Below are 14,727 nucleotides of genomic sequence, written 5' to 3'. Positions count from 1 at the left end.
TTTTGCACTGTCCTCCACAAAAGGATAATGCAAAGCCCAATGAAGCACAAAAATGACCCACAAAAGTCAAATTTGTTTCTTTCCTTGAAAAATAGCAACTGATTGCATCTTTATAGTGGAGACTCCTGACATACGTTTGTGTGCATGTCCATGTGTATTAGAAAAGGGTGGGAATGTTTTCCTGCTTCATCAACTTCAGAAAAGTTGATGAAGGTTAAGACCTAAATTGCTACAAAATGGAATTGGCAGGAAAAAAGTACTGTCTCATCACATCTGTGTTTCAATCCATCAATTGCGGGATATGGATCAGAAGCAAAGGCAGTCAAACGAGAGGTGTAAAACAGGTGCATCCTTTGAAACCCAATTCATACTAAACATTAGTAATGCATTGATTACCTTAGAAAAGTCATAAAAACCAAGGTTGTGTTAAAATGATTTGCAAGTTATAATGTGTGTTATTTGCATATGATCTAGACTGCTTCTACACAGCCATTTAAACCGGGTCAGGATGTGTGTTGAAGAGACCCAGTTCTCTGTAGAGTTTATATTTGTTGGTTTTTTAAAAAACTTCTAATTGTATTATTTTAAAAATGGTATTTGAAAATTCACCCACTCTATTAATAGTTCAGCAAATACTATTAAAGCCTTGCCTTTGTTTTAATCCCTGATATTGACAACTAAAAAATCATTTAAAAATATTTTTAGGCATTTTTATTGTATAATACATAGAAACATACAATCTTCAAAATTAGCAGTCAAAATACCAGTATTTTCCCCAATCCCACCACCACCACAACCCCCTCCCCCCCCTCCAGGAACAGTTAACTACTTTTGTTGTGCTTATTACAATTGTTCAATCATGAGGATAGTCTTATTTAACTCAGTATATTTATCTTTCTGCTTTATTCTGTAAATGAGACCCTTCCATTTTGCCTCCCAAAATCATTTGATATGTCGTAGTATGGAGGAAAATACACACAGTTATGGGATGAGTCCATATTACATCTCTTTTTCTCTTCTTCCTTTTCCTCTGTCTGTTTCTCTGACATATAGTCATGCTCCAGTGTAGCCATTGCTGATGAATCCACAAGGCTCTCTGAGGATTTGTTAGATAATTCTCTTTTACCATGAGTGGTGTCAGTTTCCTTGTTCCTCACTTTTGAAACTTTATCTTTCTTCCGTCTTTTATACAAGCCCTAAGGTACCCCATCTTGGTTCCATCTTAGTTTTGTGCTGATTTTGAAACTTCAGCTACATGTCTCTACCTCAGTCCATTATGCCCTTCCATGTTCCCCTTCCTTTCCTCACCTGCTCTATATACCTAGAATGAGCCCCGTCCTCACAGGAGGGCCTATCACCCCAGAGAGTGACAACATCCTGGAATTACCTGCACCAGTGACCAATGAGAAGCCTTGGCTCCAGGAAAAAGGGAGCTCTGCATCAAAGGCAGAGGCAGACCAATCACTGATTCCTGGGCAGCAATAGTGCTCAAAGAAGTAGGTCAATGTCTTCATGCTGATGAGAAAGGTCTAGTGGCAGCAAAGGATTCCTCATGAGATTTCAGGATCATAGAATCATAGAGTTGGAAGAGACCTCATGGGTCATCCAGTCCAACCTCCTGCCAAGAAGCCTCTGGCATGGTACAGTTAAACCTAATGAGAGCAATGACTTTTTTTGACAAGCCTCCGTTATAGGGTAGACCTACTGCAACAACTTCTGTTCACCAGCAACTGACCTAACAACCTTTGAGCTTGCCTTCAAAGCTTTGCTTGCGATGCCTGCAAGTAACTTTGAACTGCCTGTGACCATTCCTTTTTTATTAATTTTTGTCCCTAACATTTCTTAACCTTGATTTTTTATTGCTTTGACCTCACTACTCGACTGCTCTGCTTCCTAACTATGCTGGATTCTGAGGATACTGATGGACTTGTCCCCATGTAGCTGTAGACCTCACATCCATCTACCTGCTTCAAACTATCTGCAAACAGAATACCCAAACCCATGAAGAAAATATTTCATTTAGAAACTCCCTATCATTAATAATGTTTGCAGTATATGCCCAAGAGCTCTAAACAGCAGATTCGAAGTAAGAATCTGTCTTAAAGCAATATTGCATCAACCAGTAATGAAAAAACAAGCAAATAATAGTAATGCTTCAGATAGTTTTCTTATTTGTGGTTGAAACGAAACAGCCAAAATCTAAATAAGCTTTATAATGGATAGGTCTGCATAACTTTCACCTACCAATCATGTCAGTTTTCTGCACAGTATTAGATGTACTGCTGCAAATTTATGAATATTTACTGCTAACATCACTTCTTTATATTCTAGTTACATCTGCAATAGAAGATAAACGTGTTTTGAAATCATAATTTCAGGTTTGCCTGACATAATACAAAGGGAGACATGATAAAGCCTTGATATGTATTCAGTGTGACATGCTTTTCTATACGCTCCCCTCGCCCCCTCCCCCAAAAGACAAACTCTACACAGGCAAGTTATCATTACATGGCAGCAGGGTGGCATTGAATGTCACATGTAAGGGGAAGAAAACATGGAATGCTTGGGCATGAATCCTTGATCTTAGGCTGTAGTACTCTGAATGTAGTGGTTGAAGATATCTCAACCCAAGCATCGTCTGGCAACAGGGAGCTTGGGAGCAATTGGATTTTCTAACAACTTAAGCAGCATTGTTTATTTGGGTAGTTAGAGGCAGCCTTTGAGGATATAGTCCTTTGAGGATATAGACAGCTGACAAAGAAGTAAAATATCAACTACAATAAAATAAAATCAAATCATTATAAAGCCAGGCAACTGCACAAACATGATTTTAAACACAGATGAATCAAAATGTAAGAAACAATACACCCAACAGATGAAAATGCCAACCTTGGAGCAGTTCATTATTTCTAGAATTGCAAAGACTTTTGCTTTATGGCCAGCTGCTGTGCTTTACTGTCTGACTTTTCATTACTCCCCCCCCCCCCCGGAAGACATGCAGTGGGAGGGTATCCTATTACTGTGCCATGGACAAACTTTTCCTTTTCCTTCCTTCAAGTGCTGTGATTCATTTTCTGAGCCCCTGCCACACTTTTATCACTTGGCCAAAGGAGCTATTGGTCTACCTACCAAAGCTGGTAATAGGTGTTCCTCATTAGCAACATTATGTGGGTTTCTAATAGCAATTATAAGTCCAGGAATTCCTTGCAAAGTATGTATCTAGACAGGGCTCTGCTCCTACCTTGTGAAGGAAGCCAGCTCCATTAAGAACAGGTACATGTCCCAGTTCACAACCTCCCACCCATAGTAGCTCCATCTCTCTGAGAAATGCCCCCTAAATACAATCTCCAGTATCAGGATTCATACTCAGTGTGTTGAGCAACATCTGACCAATACTACCGTTTGTCACCAGCCTACAAATGACACCTCACTTCAAATCTAATTGCACCCAGTGTCCTCATATTGATTATAAATACCACTGGAGGCAGGGTGCTACCTGTTAGCACCTCATATTACAGAAATCTCATTCACTTTCATGTAGTATTATTCTGTGGAACAGTTCCTGCAAGTAGGAGCAGAACCACTGTAAAATAGGCCCCACTCTCTCAGTTCATAGAAATCCAAAAGATTACCACCATCAAAGTTTAGTGAGAGACCAAGGAAGATCAGCAGCCAGTCTGTCCTTGTCTCTCCTGTAGGAGGCCATCAATTAGGGTGTTGTCTTAAAACTAAATTTGAAATTGGACAAGGCAAACAACTCCTCCAAGAACTTATGAAACTGCACAACTTCTTGCTTCTCAAGAGCCTTGCTTCCTCATACACAACATGGTAACCTGGCATTAGCAAAAGTAGCAAGATCACATGTATCTTGCTTTCTCTATGCCAAATGCAAAACCCCCATACCTCCATAGGTTGAATCCATAACTGTCTGGCAATTATCCTGCCTTTTTTAATGCTTAGTACTTTCCTGCCCCTCCTGACCATTTCTTAATGCAGAGATCCAATTCCCACCACTGTTTTTGTCTTATACAGAAGACTAGCTCATCCCAAATCAGACTATTATTCCATCTAGTCCAGTGTCACCCAACTGGTTGGCATCAGCATTTCATGGCTTCAGACAGGAATCTTTTCCCTACGGATGTCAGGGACTTAACCTGCGACCTTCTTCATGTAAAATTGATGCTCTGCTACTCAACTATTAGTCTTGCCTCTTTTTTTCTACCATGAGTTCCATTCTGAATGTAACCGTCTCACTCGAGCTGAGAGAAGCTATTTTAGCTTAAGAATACATCTGGCTAATTTGGATTATTCCCTTCCTCACTGTATCCCCCACTTCCCATCCTAATCATTCTCATCTGCTCTTTTTGAAGATGCAGAATTTTTATTATGTAGATATGAAAAAAAGCAACTGAAAAGGCATTGTTTAATAAATGTTGTGTTGAATAATGAGCTCTAAGTAGTGGATTCAGCTTTCAAGAGGGAGAAATGGTTACAGAGACAAAGCTGCATATTAATGCTATATTTATAATTTTGCAGAATACAGATGATAAGATTGTATGTGTAGCTAAGAGATAAAGAAGCAAGTCATGTATTTCATATTGAAAACACTAGTGTTTCTTTGACAAAGGAACAGACGATTCTTCTCTCTCTCTTTCTTCTTGTGTGCTTCAGAGTCCTGTAAAGTTTTACTTCTTGTTGAAGATTGATTTTGACACAATCTGCAGCTTATATGCAATGCATTGAGTTTTGCTAATGCTGTCACAATCTTTTGATCAAGATAGTCTGATAAGACACGCCTTCAGCTTCCATGAAAATACATATTTAAAATATTAATGTGATAGGATATCAGAAACATAATAGAATCCCTCCCCTTCTAGAGATCTAGATTCATTTTTAGAACATCTTTGATATAGTACATTGATTACTGCTCCCCTGAACATTTTTTTATCTATTCCCTTCTGCTTCATTCTTGGAACATTTATTATGTCCCTGGTTATAGGGATTCTTTTTTAAGGGTGCCCACACACGCGTGAGGTAACTTAGCAACACAGTACTCGAAATAATCATTAAAAAATCTCATTGGAAGGGGACATTAGGGTTAATGATTGGTGGACTAGTGAAGCTTCCAGGCATTTCAAAATCTCATGTGAGATTGCCTGCAGCTTGTTTACTTCCACACAAGGACCGAAATGTTATGGTACAGGTCAATCTGTATTACTTATGTCATTCAACACCCGACAGTTTATATTCTTTAAAAACTTGGCCTCTAGCTTGTAAAGGGAATTACCTTTTGGCAAGGATACCAACACACTTGGAGAAACTCTGGCCCAAATGTGTGTTGCAGCCCACTGTTAAAGATCTTTCCTAGGTCATCGTGATAGAAAACCCACTCTCTAGTAGAAAAGCAAGGAAGAATAATAGAATCATTGAATTGGAAGAGATCTCAGGAGCCATCCCGTCTATCCCCGTTTTGTCATGCAGGAAAACACAACCAAAGCACTCTTGACAGATGGCCACCCAGCCTCTGCTTCAAAACCTCCAAATTGAGACTTCACCATGCTCTGAGGCAGCAACATATTACACTGCCAAACAGCTCTTACCATCAGGAAGTTCTTCCTAATATTTAGGTGGAATCTCTTTTCTTGCTATTTGAATCCATTGTTCCATGGTGTCCTAGTCTCCAGAGCATCAGAAAACAAGCCTGCCTCCTCCTCAATGTGATTATAACTTCCTGTGTCATAGGAGCAGTGGTAAGTAGTTAATCCATGCCCAGCATGGATTGTTCTTTGCCATTTAAGCAATTTCCATTCTATGACAACTTGAAAGTAAACTTGTTACTTGTCTTTTTTGGCAATATTTGTTCAGAAGAGGTTTGCTGTTGCCTTCCTCTGAAGCCAAGAGAGTGTAACTTGCTCAAGGTCACCCAGCGTGTTTCTTGGTCAAATAGGAATTTAAACTCTGGCCTCCAGAGTCATAGTATGATACCCAAATCATTACATCATGTTGACTACATTGCCATTGAGACTATATTACGGCAAATATATCTGTAGTAATCCTTATTTTCATTTATAGATAAATTGGGCTAGCAAAGTAGAAAAACGTGTGGTCTAGAAAAATTGGCTTCCAAGACAGACTTTTATGGTGCTTTGAGCCAGTGTTTCTAGAAAGTTTCCCCCCCCCCCCCCTGAAAACCGCTTTATTTACATTTTTTGTATGTTCTTGTAAGTGCTGCATAAATTTACCAGAAAAGAAATTATAAGAAAAAAGCTTGGTGTTATGACTGCAGCTCATTTTATGCATTTTATCCTTGTAGCAGGTTGATATTCACATTTTGGCTGCAATCAGCTTTTGGCTTTCCTGGCAGTTGAGTCAGTAATTCAGCTTAGTATCACTATATTTATGTATAGACCAAAATCAGGACTCAAAAATAGATTACAAATTGAAACAAGTTCGACATTAATATAGAATTAAATTATTGAAGAGACCAAAAAGAGTTTGAAACTTGTGCATGTTACAAAGCAACTACAAACCGAAACAATTAAAACAATATATCACATTCTTAAAATCCTTTCTTTGAAGACCTGGAGGCTGCTTTTCTTTTGTCCCTTTCCTCATGATCAATCATGACTCTTAAACCCTTAAGTTAGCAGCCTTTTAGGTAGCTCTCTTGAATTTACTTAAAGCTTTCTCGAGTTTGCAGAGTTGGACTCATTCCTTCTGAGATTTGCCAACTGCTGTCTGACAGTGCTGAGAGTCTAGAATGGAGGTGTAGACATGCCTTCAAAGTATTTTATGAATTAATAATGTTCAGACAGCCAAGTAAGAAAGTACAAAAGAAATAGCACTGTTGGAAGATAAACAGGGCAATGATTGGCAGGGCAGATTTAGTGAGCTTGTCAAATGCTACATTAGTAATATGGGTATTTAAAACGTAGATATTGCATGACATGTAGATTAAAATTTTACATACCCATCATACCTTTGTCCTCATAAACTGAACCATTCAGTTAATATGGCTAAACAAAATACCACATCCAGAATGTGAAACAAAAAGATAATATAGATGAAAACAGCAAATAATGAATTGTACTAAATGACCATCCATTATGCCAACCTGTTAAAATTGTCTTGTTGGAGTGTGATGATAGTTTGATACTTCTTTTCCCTAATACTGAAGATAGAATTGTATTACTGTAACTTAGCCATTGGTAAATCCACCACTTTTCAGTGCAACTCTCAATTTTCTAGTTAGTAATTAGTTTTTCCAGTTATGTGTATTTGAATTTTATTAATAGAGAAGGAGGAATATCAGCTCTTGAAGATGTTGCAGAGAGGCGGTGGGGGGGGGGGGGGGGATAGAACTGCATTTCCACTGTGTTGGATCTACTCTGTTCTGTGCTCCATCTCTCCTTGATCCATATATAAATCTGGCTTCTTCAACTTGAAGGATGAGAAGTTTGATTATGTAGAGTAGGGTTAGGCAACAGTGGCATGTCTGAGACTAATTTTCTGTCCCTGGGGCTCTGCAGGTGCTGCTTAGACTCCTAAAATGCCCCAAACTAACCAATATGTTTGGGGCTACTAATAATAAATAGAGTTTGCTTGTCTTTTTTTCCAGGCACTTTCCTCCATGGAACAATTTCACAACTTGGATCGGGACATTGAGGGTTCTGCTAAGCGCTGGAAAAAGTTTGTAGAGTCTGAATGCCCTGAAAAGGAGAAGTTTCCTCAAGAATGGAAGAATACATCTGCTTTGCAGCAACTATGTATGATGAGAGCCTTACGACCTGACCGCATGACATATGCTGTCAGGTGAGTCACGTTTATAAGCAAGGTGGCTGAGCCATGTCCAGCAGTGTAAAAAAACAAAGCTTTTGAACAGCGCGTCCATGAAGGGCTGTGACTCATACAGCAACCACTTAAATGTCTGGTTCTTATATATCTGTCTTCCTGGCTTAGAATGAATGTCTTTTAATTCCATAATGCAATTTTCCTCCCACTGTCCCATTTAATCAGAACTGACTCAATCACTGATGTACGTTTAACCTCAGCCACATCCAGGATGGATTATTATCTAAAGGATGCTGATCATATAAAATCTTTTATGGTATCCTATCCTTTCTACTCTGATCCACAACACACACATTAATTGTCTCTATTTTAGGCATTACTTCAATTTTCATCAAAATATTAATTGTAAGTATGCATGTCCAAGGTAGTTTGGAAACAACTAGCTAACTTTAATATCCTTAGTATTAATATTAAACATAAGTTAATGAGTTACTTCCTCCCCCAGGGAAGTTTGGAGAACTAATGTGATGGTTAATACCACTCACGGTGATGCAATAATTGAGATATCTTGCCTTTGAGAGGCTGAATGGGATCCCAAAAGGAGAAGAGTCATTGATAGCACTGGAATTGTAATAAACTGCAGGGTAGCAGGAAATGAATTTAAGAATCTTGACCCTTGTATATGAAACGTGTACACCAGCCACGCTCTCGTCTGTTTCAGTGGAGTGGCAGGAAGTGATTCTATTCATCAGTGCAAAATTAAAAAAATTGCATGTGGTCAGAGCTATTAAAAGTATTTCTGCCATGCAAAATTGCATTGAATCAGGGAATCATCTCTAGAAAGGATACATACAGGCAGTCCCCAGGTTATGAACATGGTAGGTTCTGTAGGTTTGTTCTTAAGTTGAATTTCTTTGTAAGTCAGAACAGGTACATTTTTAAGTGTGACTCCAGCCATAGGGAAGCATAGGGAAGGATTAATACTCCCGTGGTGTTTGTTTTACGGTCTGTGCCTCTGTTCAGAAGATTTCACCTCACTTTCTGTCCATGTGATTATTGGATTTTGATAAATTTGGCCTGTTGTAGAAACAAGGATTGGCAATAAAGCTTCATTTTCCTCATGATAATTCTTTCAGGAGTGAATTTCCCTTCCAAGGGATGATTTATCTCATTTCCTGTTCTCTTACTATGAGTTGTTTGTAAGTCCGATGTTTGTAATGCAGGGACCGCCAGTACATCATCCCTTCTTCACCTTTTCCAATCCAGATAAACAATCTGTGGGGTTTTTTTTGGGGGGGGGGGGGAAGAAGAGAGAGGCAAATCAGGAGGATATTAGCTCCCATGCTTTAGAACAGCATACTTCGAGCATGCTTATAGATGTAATGTACTATGAATTCCATCACCTTCAACCATCAGATACTAGGATTTGTAGTTCAATTCAACTGCAGGCTGAAAGTGTCTGTAACAAAAATGTACTATTGTAGGAAACAATGACAATAACATATGCTGTTTTCAGAAAATCGTAGGTTTTTGTGCATGTAAACAATTCAGTTTGCAAAATTTTATGATTAGTTCAAGGTCAGTAGGCTGTCATTTCGCAGGTAATGGAGGGGAAATTTAAAACACACATAAAACTTAACGTTTTAGGAACTTTAATCAACCGTTTAATCATACTAGAAATGCAATTACTTTGATTCTATAAGTTATTATTTAAATGTTTGTTGTTGTCTTTTATAACTTTCTACAATTGTGTTTGTGACAATTGATAGGAACACCTTCCAGGAAAAGAACGTGGGATGCCAAGTTTTTAGTGTTCATAATAAACTCTGTTTTGTCATTATCTTTTATTTTATTCACCTTGCCTGTTAAAAACAAAACCACTTCCATTTTCCAGACATTCTCTCAGGGGACTTCTTTTATGTCTTTGTATTATAAAATATTGCTTCTCCACAAACCACTTAAAAATAAAATAAAATAAGTATCATCTACCCAGAATGAAAAATGGCAGTGCTTGTTGAACCCCCAATCAGCAACCTCATATATTCTAGCACATCCTAGTGAAAGACACCTGGTCCCTGTCCTCCAAGTTTTGAGAATATACAATTTGAGCAAAAACAAACTCTATAATTTATGTCCATTTCAATTATAATGTCAACTGTGCATGTTGTTCCTCTGGGTGTATACTAAAAATAATGGCTTGTAGCATCAGTTCTTACAAGTCATAATATAGTTTGGCTGATGCTGGTCATTGATGTTGTCATCAGTTATTTAGTGAAGTAGATGAAGCAAAAGGTAAACTTCACATAGGCATGTAACTGTAGTACATGTAGTTCAAGAAAGCAAAAGGTCTTATGCTCCATCAGGATTTGTCTGTTGTTTAGCTTCTTAACTTTCTATTGGATGACATTTGATTCTCTCTCTGGGCCTGCCAGACTACATAGTCTATGCAGAAAAAACCCTTCTGGGTTCATTTGCCTTAAAGTAAATCACACTTTTTGAAAGCTGAATAGTCTCATCCAAGGGTAAGCAGCCTGGTGTCCTCCAGGTGTTTTGGACTACAAACCCCATAATCCCTGATTGGAAGACATCTGGTTCCTTACCCCCTATTATTGCTAACCTTTTCCACTGTGAAATAGTATGTGCTATTTAAAGATCTAAAATAGCCTGACCTGTTTTTTTCCCCTTGAAACCCTCCAATGAATCAGATTAGACAATAACTTTCCAATCATGGCTTGCAAAATAAATAAATAAATGCTTACTGTGTTGGTTTCCATCATGTTGGAAATGAATACAATAAGACCAATATAACCATGCAACCCTTATCTGCAATTTCAGTCACCTTTGCCTAGGGGAAAATGGTGTCTCTAGGAATTTGTTAGGTCCCCTAAGTGATTCTGTAGTATACTTTGTAGGCTTGGTTGATTAAAAAATGGTTCAAAACTCGTTTCAGATGTAGGGGGCGCTGGTGGTTCGATTCGGAATTGAATTCCAAATCCCCCCCCCCCCCAAAATTCGGAACTTTCCGAACTTTCCGAATTGCTTCGTTAATGGCAAATGTGATTGCGCAATACGCAACTCTTAGGCCACTCACAGCAAACAACCAAAGGAAAAAAAAAAAGAAACAGCTCTAAGAGTTTATGGGACTTTTGAGCAGATTTCACCAGCTAGGGGAATATAGGCAGAAAAGAAACTGGAATTTCTAGTGTCTTCTTAGGCAACTCACAGCAAACAAACAAAGAAAAAAAGAAACAGGCAGGCAGCCAATCACGGCTGGCAACAGCTCTTCTCGCAGCCTTTCTTCCTTTCTGCTTGCTTACCTGCTTGCCCGCTGTGCTCTTCTTCCAACCTCCCTTCCCTTAGTCTCAGTCTTAGTCTTTGTCTTTTCCCTTCTCCCTTTCCTTCCCGGCTCCAAATGAGCCCCTGGGCCATGTGCTCCCCATTATATACTGCAATGGCGGCCAGTGCCAGAACCCCTCCCCTCCCCAAAACTTCTGCCCTGATCAGCTGGAAGGGGAGGCAAGGGGCCTCCCAGCCTCCCAGCAGGCTAGAGGGCTGAAAATACACTGAATCCTTTCCGACTCACTTCCTGAGTTGTAACAAAAATGGCAGAGAAAGCTTGGGAAGGAAAAGGGACCTCCGGGTTTTAAAATGCATCAAAATCGCTTCAAAAAGGTAACTTTAACGCAATTATTATAAGTAGCGAGTGATCCAACGTGGCTCTATCCTTGCCTAATACTTTCTCCAAATGTTACCATTGAGTTGCAATTGAGAATCTAGCAGTTTTTTTTTTATAGAGAGGATACATTTCTAGGAATCTCTAGGTCCTTCAATGCAATTTTATGATGGGCTGGGATCAGAAGTGAGGTAATTTAATGATAGCTGGAGAATTATTAGACCTCCCCAAAGGCTTCCAAGCCTTAATGTGCATTGATAACATACCTTGTACAGGTCAGCAACACTTGGATGCATCCTAGCAGGTTATGGGTACACGCTTCATATTTATTGTCTTTGCTGTCTCCCCAAATCACTCATGAGTTCAATGAGAGTGTCCAGAGAGGCTTTATTCTGCTATCGAACTTGAAAGTACTGTGTATGTTTATGAAATGTATTATGTATCCACCTGTAATGAGAGTTGCATTGCAACTTGGGAATAATAGGCCAGTTTTTTAAAGTTAGCTAATTGGAACAGGAATATTTATAAGGTAAATTAGGAGAAAATATCGAAAATGTATGAATAATATTTGTCTTTCAATGTGCACTTGGCCTGGGTGCGTTGGTGAGGGGTTTTTAGTTTATTCAGGAGGAGGTATGGTAACTTCTGGAAAAAAAACCCCAGGGATTTTTTTTTCTGTAGTGTATTGGTTTTGCTCCTTTTCTTCCTCTAAGTAACCTTTGTAAGTGCATCTCTCCCACCAAGAGAAGAATGGTACATGAGATGCCATATGGTTTATTGTGGCATACATTGTCTGTACAATTCTGTATCTTGTGCTGAATATATCTGAAGGTTTAATGGCTATAATGATTAGAGTAGCTTGTAGGAATAAGCAGCAGCAATTTTGGTGCTATTGATATTGGTAATATTCTGGTCTCTTATTAAAACCATCAATATTTTTAGTCCAAAACCAGAATTTTTACTCTTTTTCTGTAGGTCAAATCTTTTTGACGTTTGGGACTCTCTGAGAATACAATTTCCATTAAGGACAGTTCGTGGTAATGGTCAATATAGCATTGAAGGATAAGGACACCCGGCAGTTTTCCTGGACAGCCTCAAGCTTAGCTTGTTTGACTTGTGTTGGCACACTGGCCCTTTTTTCAATTTCCCCTTTACTCAGGCTTTATGCAGTGAAAAAGGACAAGCCTTCCAGATCCTGAACCTCTAGTTGAAAATAACTGATATCAGATCATGCATAATGCTAGAGATTCAACTTAGACCTAGTGTGTCTAATTTTTCTTGAAGCAGGTGACTGTAGAATTAATTTTATCAATGTGTTGTGTTTCCTGAACATTAATGAGTGTTTTCTTCCAACAGAGATTTTGTAGAAGAAAAGCTTGGGAGTAAATATGTACTAGGAAGATCTCTGGATTTTGCAACATCATTTGAGGAGTCAAGTCCCGCAATCCCAATGTTCTTTATTCTCTCACCTGGAGTCGACCCCTTGAAGGATGTAGAGAAGCATGGTAAATACACTGCACCTATTCAGCTAAGGGCCATGCTCGAACTGCCAAGCAAAGGCGCTATCCCTCTTGGGTCCTAAGAGGAGGAGCCTGTCCTCCTTGGAAAATGCCTCCTCCTGATAGCAAGTAGGGTCACAGGAGCAAGGGTTAAACAGTTGTTCCTAGATGGGTGAATGCAGTTCTCATGATCCATAAGTGCCATGCTGGCTGGGGTGATAAGAGTTGTAGTTGAAAATTTCTCAAAGGTAATGTAAAAGATGTTTAGCAGCACAATTGTGGAAGCCAGTGTCTTCTGCTTTATTTTATTTGTTTCAGCCTCCTTCCGTCTTCTACCTCTTTCTTGTTTTAGTCATAGGGAGGAGAATCAACATGTTGGTTACATTTTAAAAAAATCCTTGTCAGGCTTTTTAACATTACTGACATTACTGTCTCCTGCCACTCCTTTCCCATCCAGAGCCAAGCAGTTTGGCTTCCATACCCCATAGCTAGTTATTGAAATGAGTCTGTTAGTACAAGTTTTTAGGAGGCCTGACTGGTGGAAAAGTGGTTTGTATCCAGGCTTTGTGATACTCCGATCAGTGAAACAAATATGATAAAGTAGTCCTGACTAGTGTTATGTTTCATTGATTTCAGTAGGCATACTCTAAGTATATCTAAGCTTGGGTCCAAACCTTTGAGAGAAACTGTGTCCAGGAGAATTCTTTTCAATCCTGATTGTCAGGGAAGATTGCTGGATCCAATAGTCCTGTGAAAATCTAGATATCCTGAAGGCACCATATCCAGTTTGATCTAAGCAGGGTCAGCCCTGGTTAAATCTTGGATTGGACCCACCAAAGAATATCAGGTTCAGCATGTTGATATTTCATTGGAAAGCAGTGGGAAGCCACCTCTAAGTATTCCTTGCCAAAGAAAATGTGTTGGTAGTGCTTTGATTGTGTATACCTGCAGGAGATTGCACTGCATGGTCTTGTGGTCTCTTCCAGATGTATTATTCTAAACTTCTGAGAAATGCATAAATCAATAACTACTTGAATAATATCTTGAGCCACCTGAGCAATGCACAAACAATACCTCTGTATTGTTTTTGAGGAATTTGAAGGTCCTCAGTATGGATATATTTGGGGGCATTCGAAGCCCTAGCCTAAGAAAAGATGCAAATAAAAAAAATGTAAGTTGGGTCCAGAAGATGACTTTCAAGCTGCCTAGACATATGTGCCCTTTGGGAAATTGCTCTTTAACTCACCTTTTACGCTGACAGACCTAAAAGTTTCCTAGCAATTTCCCACTCCAGCATAAGGTAGTCTTTTTCCACTTTCAAAGCTTAGCATCAGTGATGTTATTTTGGAGGCAAGGGCCCAGTGTGAATACTTGCAAGAAATGATTCTGTCGCAACCCCTCTGTATAACTACTGCTCATGAGAGTGTAAAACATACATGAGTATAGTAATCCTTTGCTATATTCTTTTTATCTTTATTTTTTAATTCAACTTAAAACTTGAGTGCCTTGGAGAAAATGTCTTTGCCAAACTTTGCCAAAATGTCTTTATGCCCTAAATGTTGGTAAATGCATATCAGAAAGCTAAGCATGCAAATAGGTTTGCATCACACATCCTTATAATTGTCTGCTTTCATGTGTAAAAATGCCCAATTGCTCATTCCAATTTTGTTCATTTCTGAGTTTGGTTTTGATGGGAGAGATTGGAATTCAATTGCAAACGAGACATTTAGCTTTTTGTCATTTCACTCTATGGATCCCAATGCC

The 14,727-nt window shown here is 38.9% G+C and overlaps 1 protein-coding gene across 1 annotated transcript in view; it reads left to right on the top strand.

The window, feature by feature from the left end:
- Positions 1 to 14,727, top strand: part of LOC132768507 (dynein axonemal heavy chain 9) — a 118,081-nt gene that overhangs the window by 56,203 nt on the left and 47,151 nt on the right. Inside the window, exons 12-13 of the mRNA XM_060764463.2 lie at positions 7,619 to 7,812; positions 12,821 to 12,969. Coding sequence (XP_060620446.2) covers positions 7,619 to 7,812; positions 12,821 to 12,969 — 343 coding nt within the window. The remainder of the gene's footprint in view (positions 1 to 7,618; positions 7,813 to 12,820; positions 12,970 to 14,727) is intronic.

The sequence above is a fragment of the Anolis sagrei genome, chromosome 2, assembly GCF_037176765.1.
Source record: "Anolis sagrei isolate rAnoSag1 chromosome 2, rAnoSag1.mat, whole genome shotgun sequence".
Lineage (NCBI taxonomy): Eukaryota > Metazoa > Chordata > Lepidosauria > Squamata > Dactyloidae > Anolis > Anolis sagrei.
Note: the sequence above shows the minus strand (reverse complement) of the source record. Positions and strands in the feature narration are given on the sequence as shown.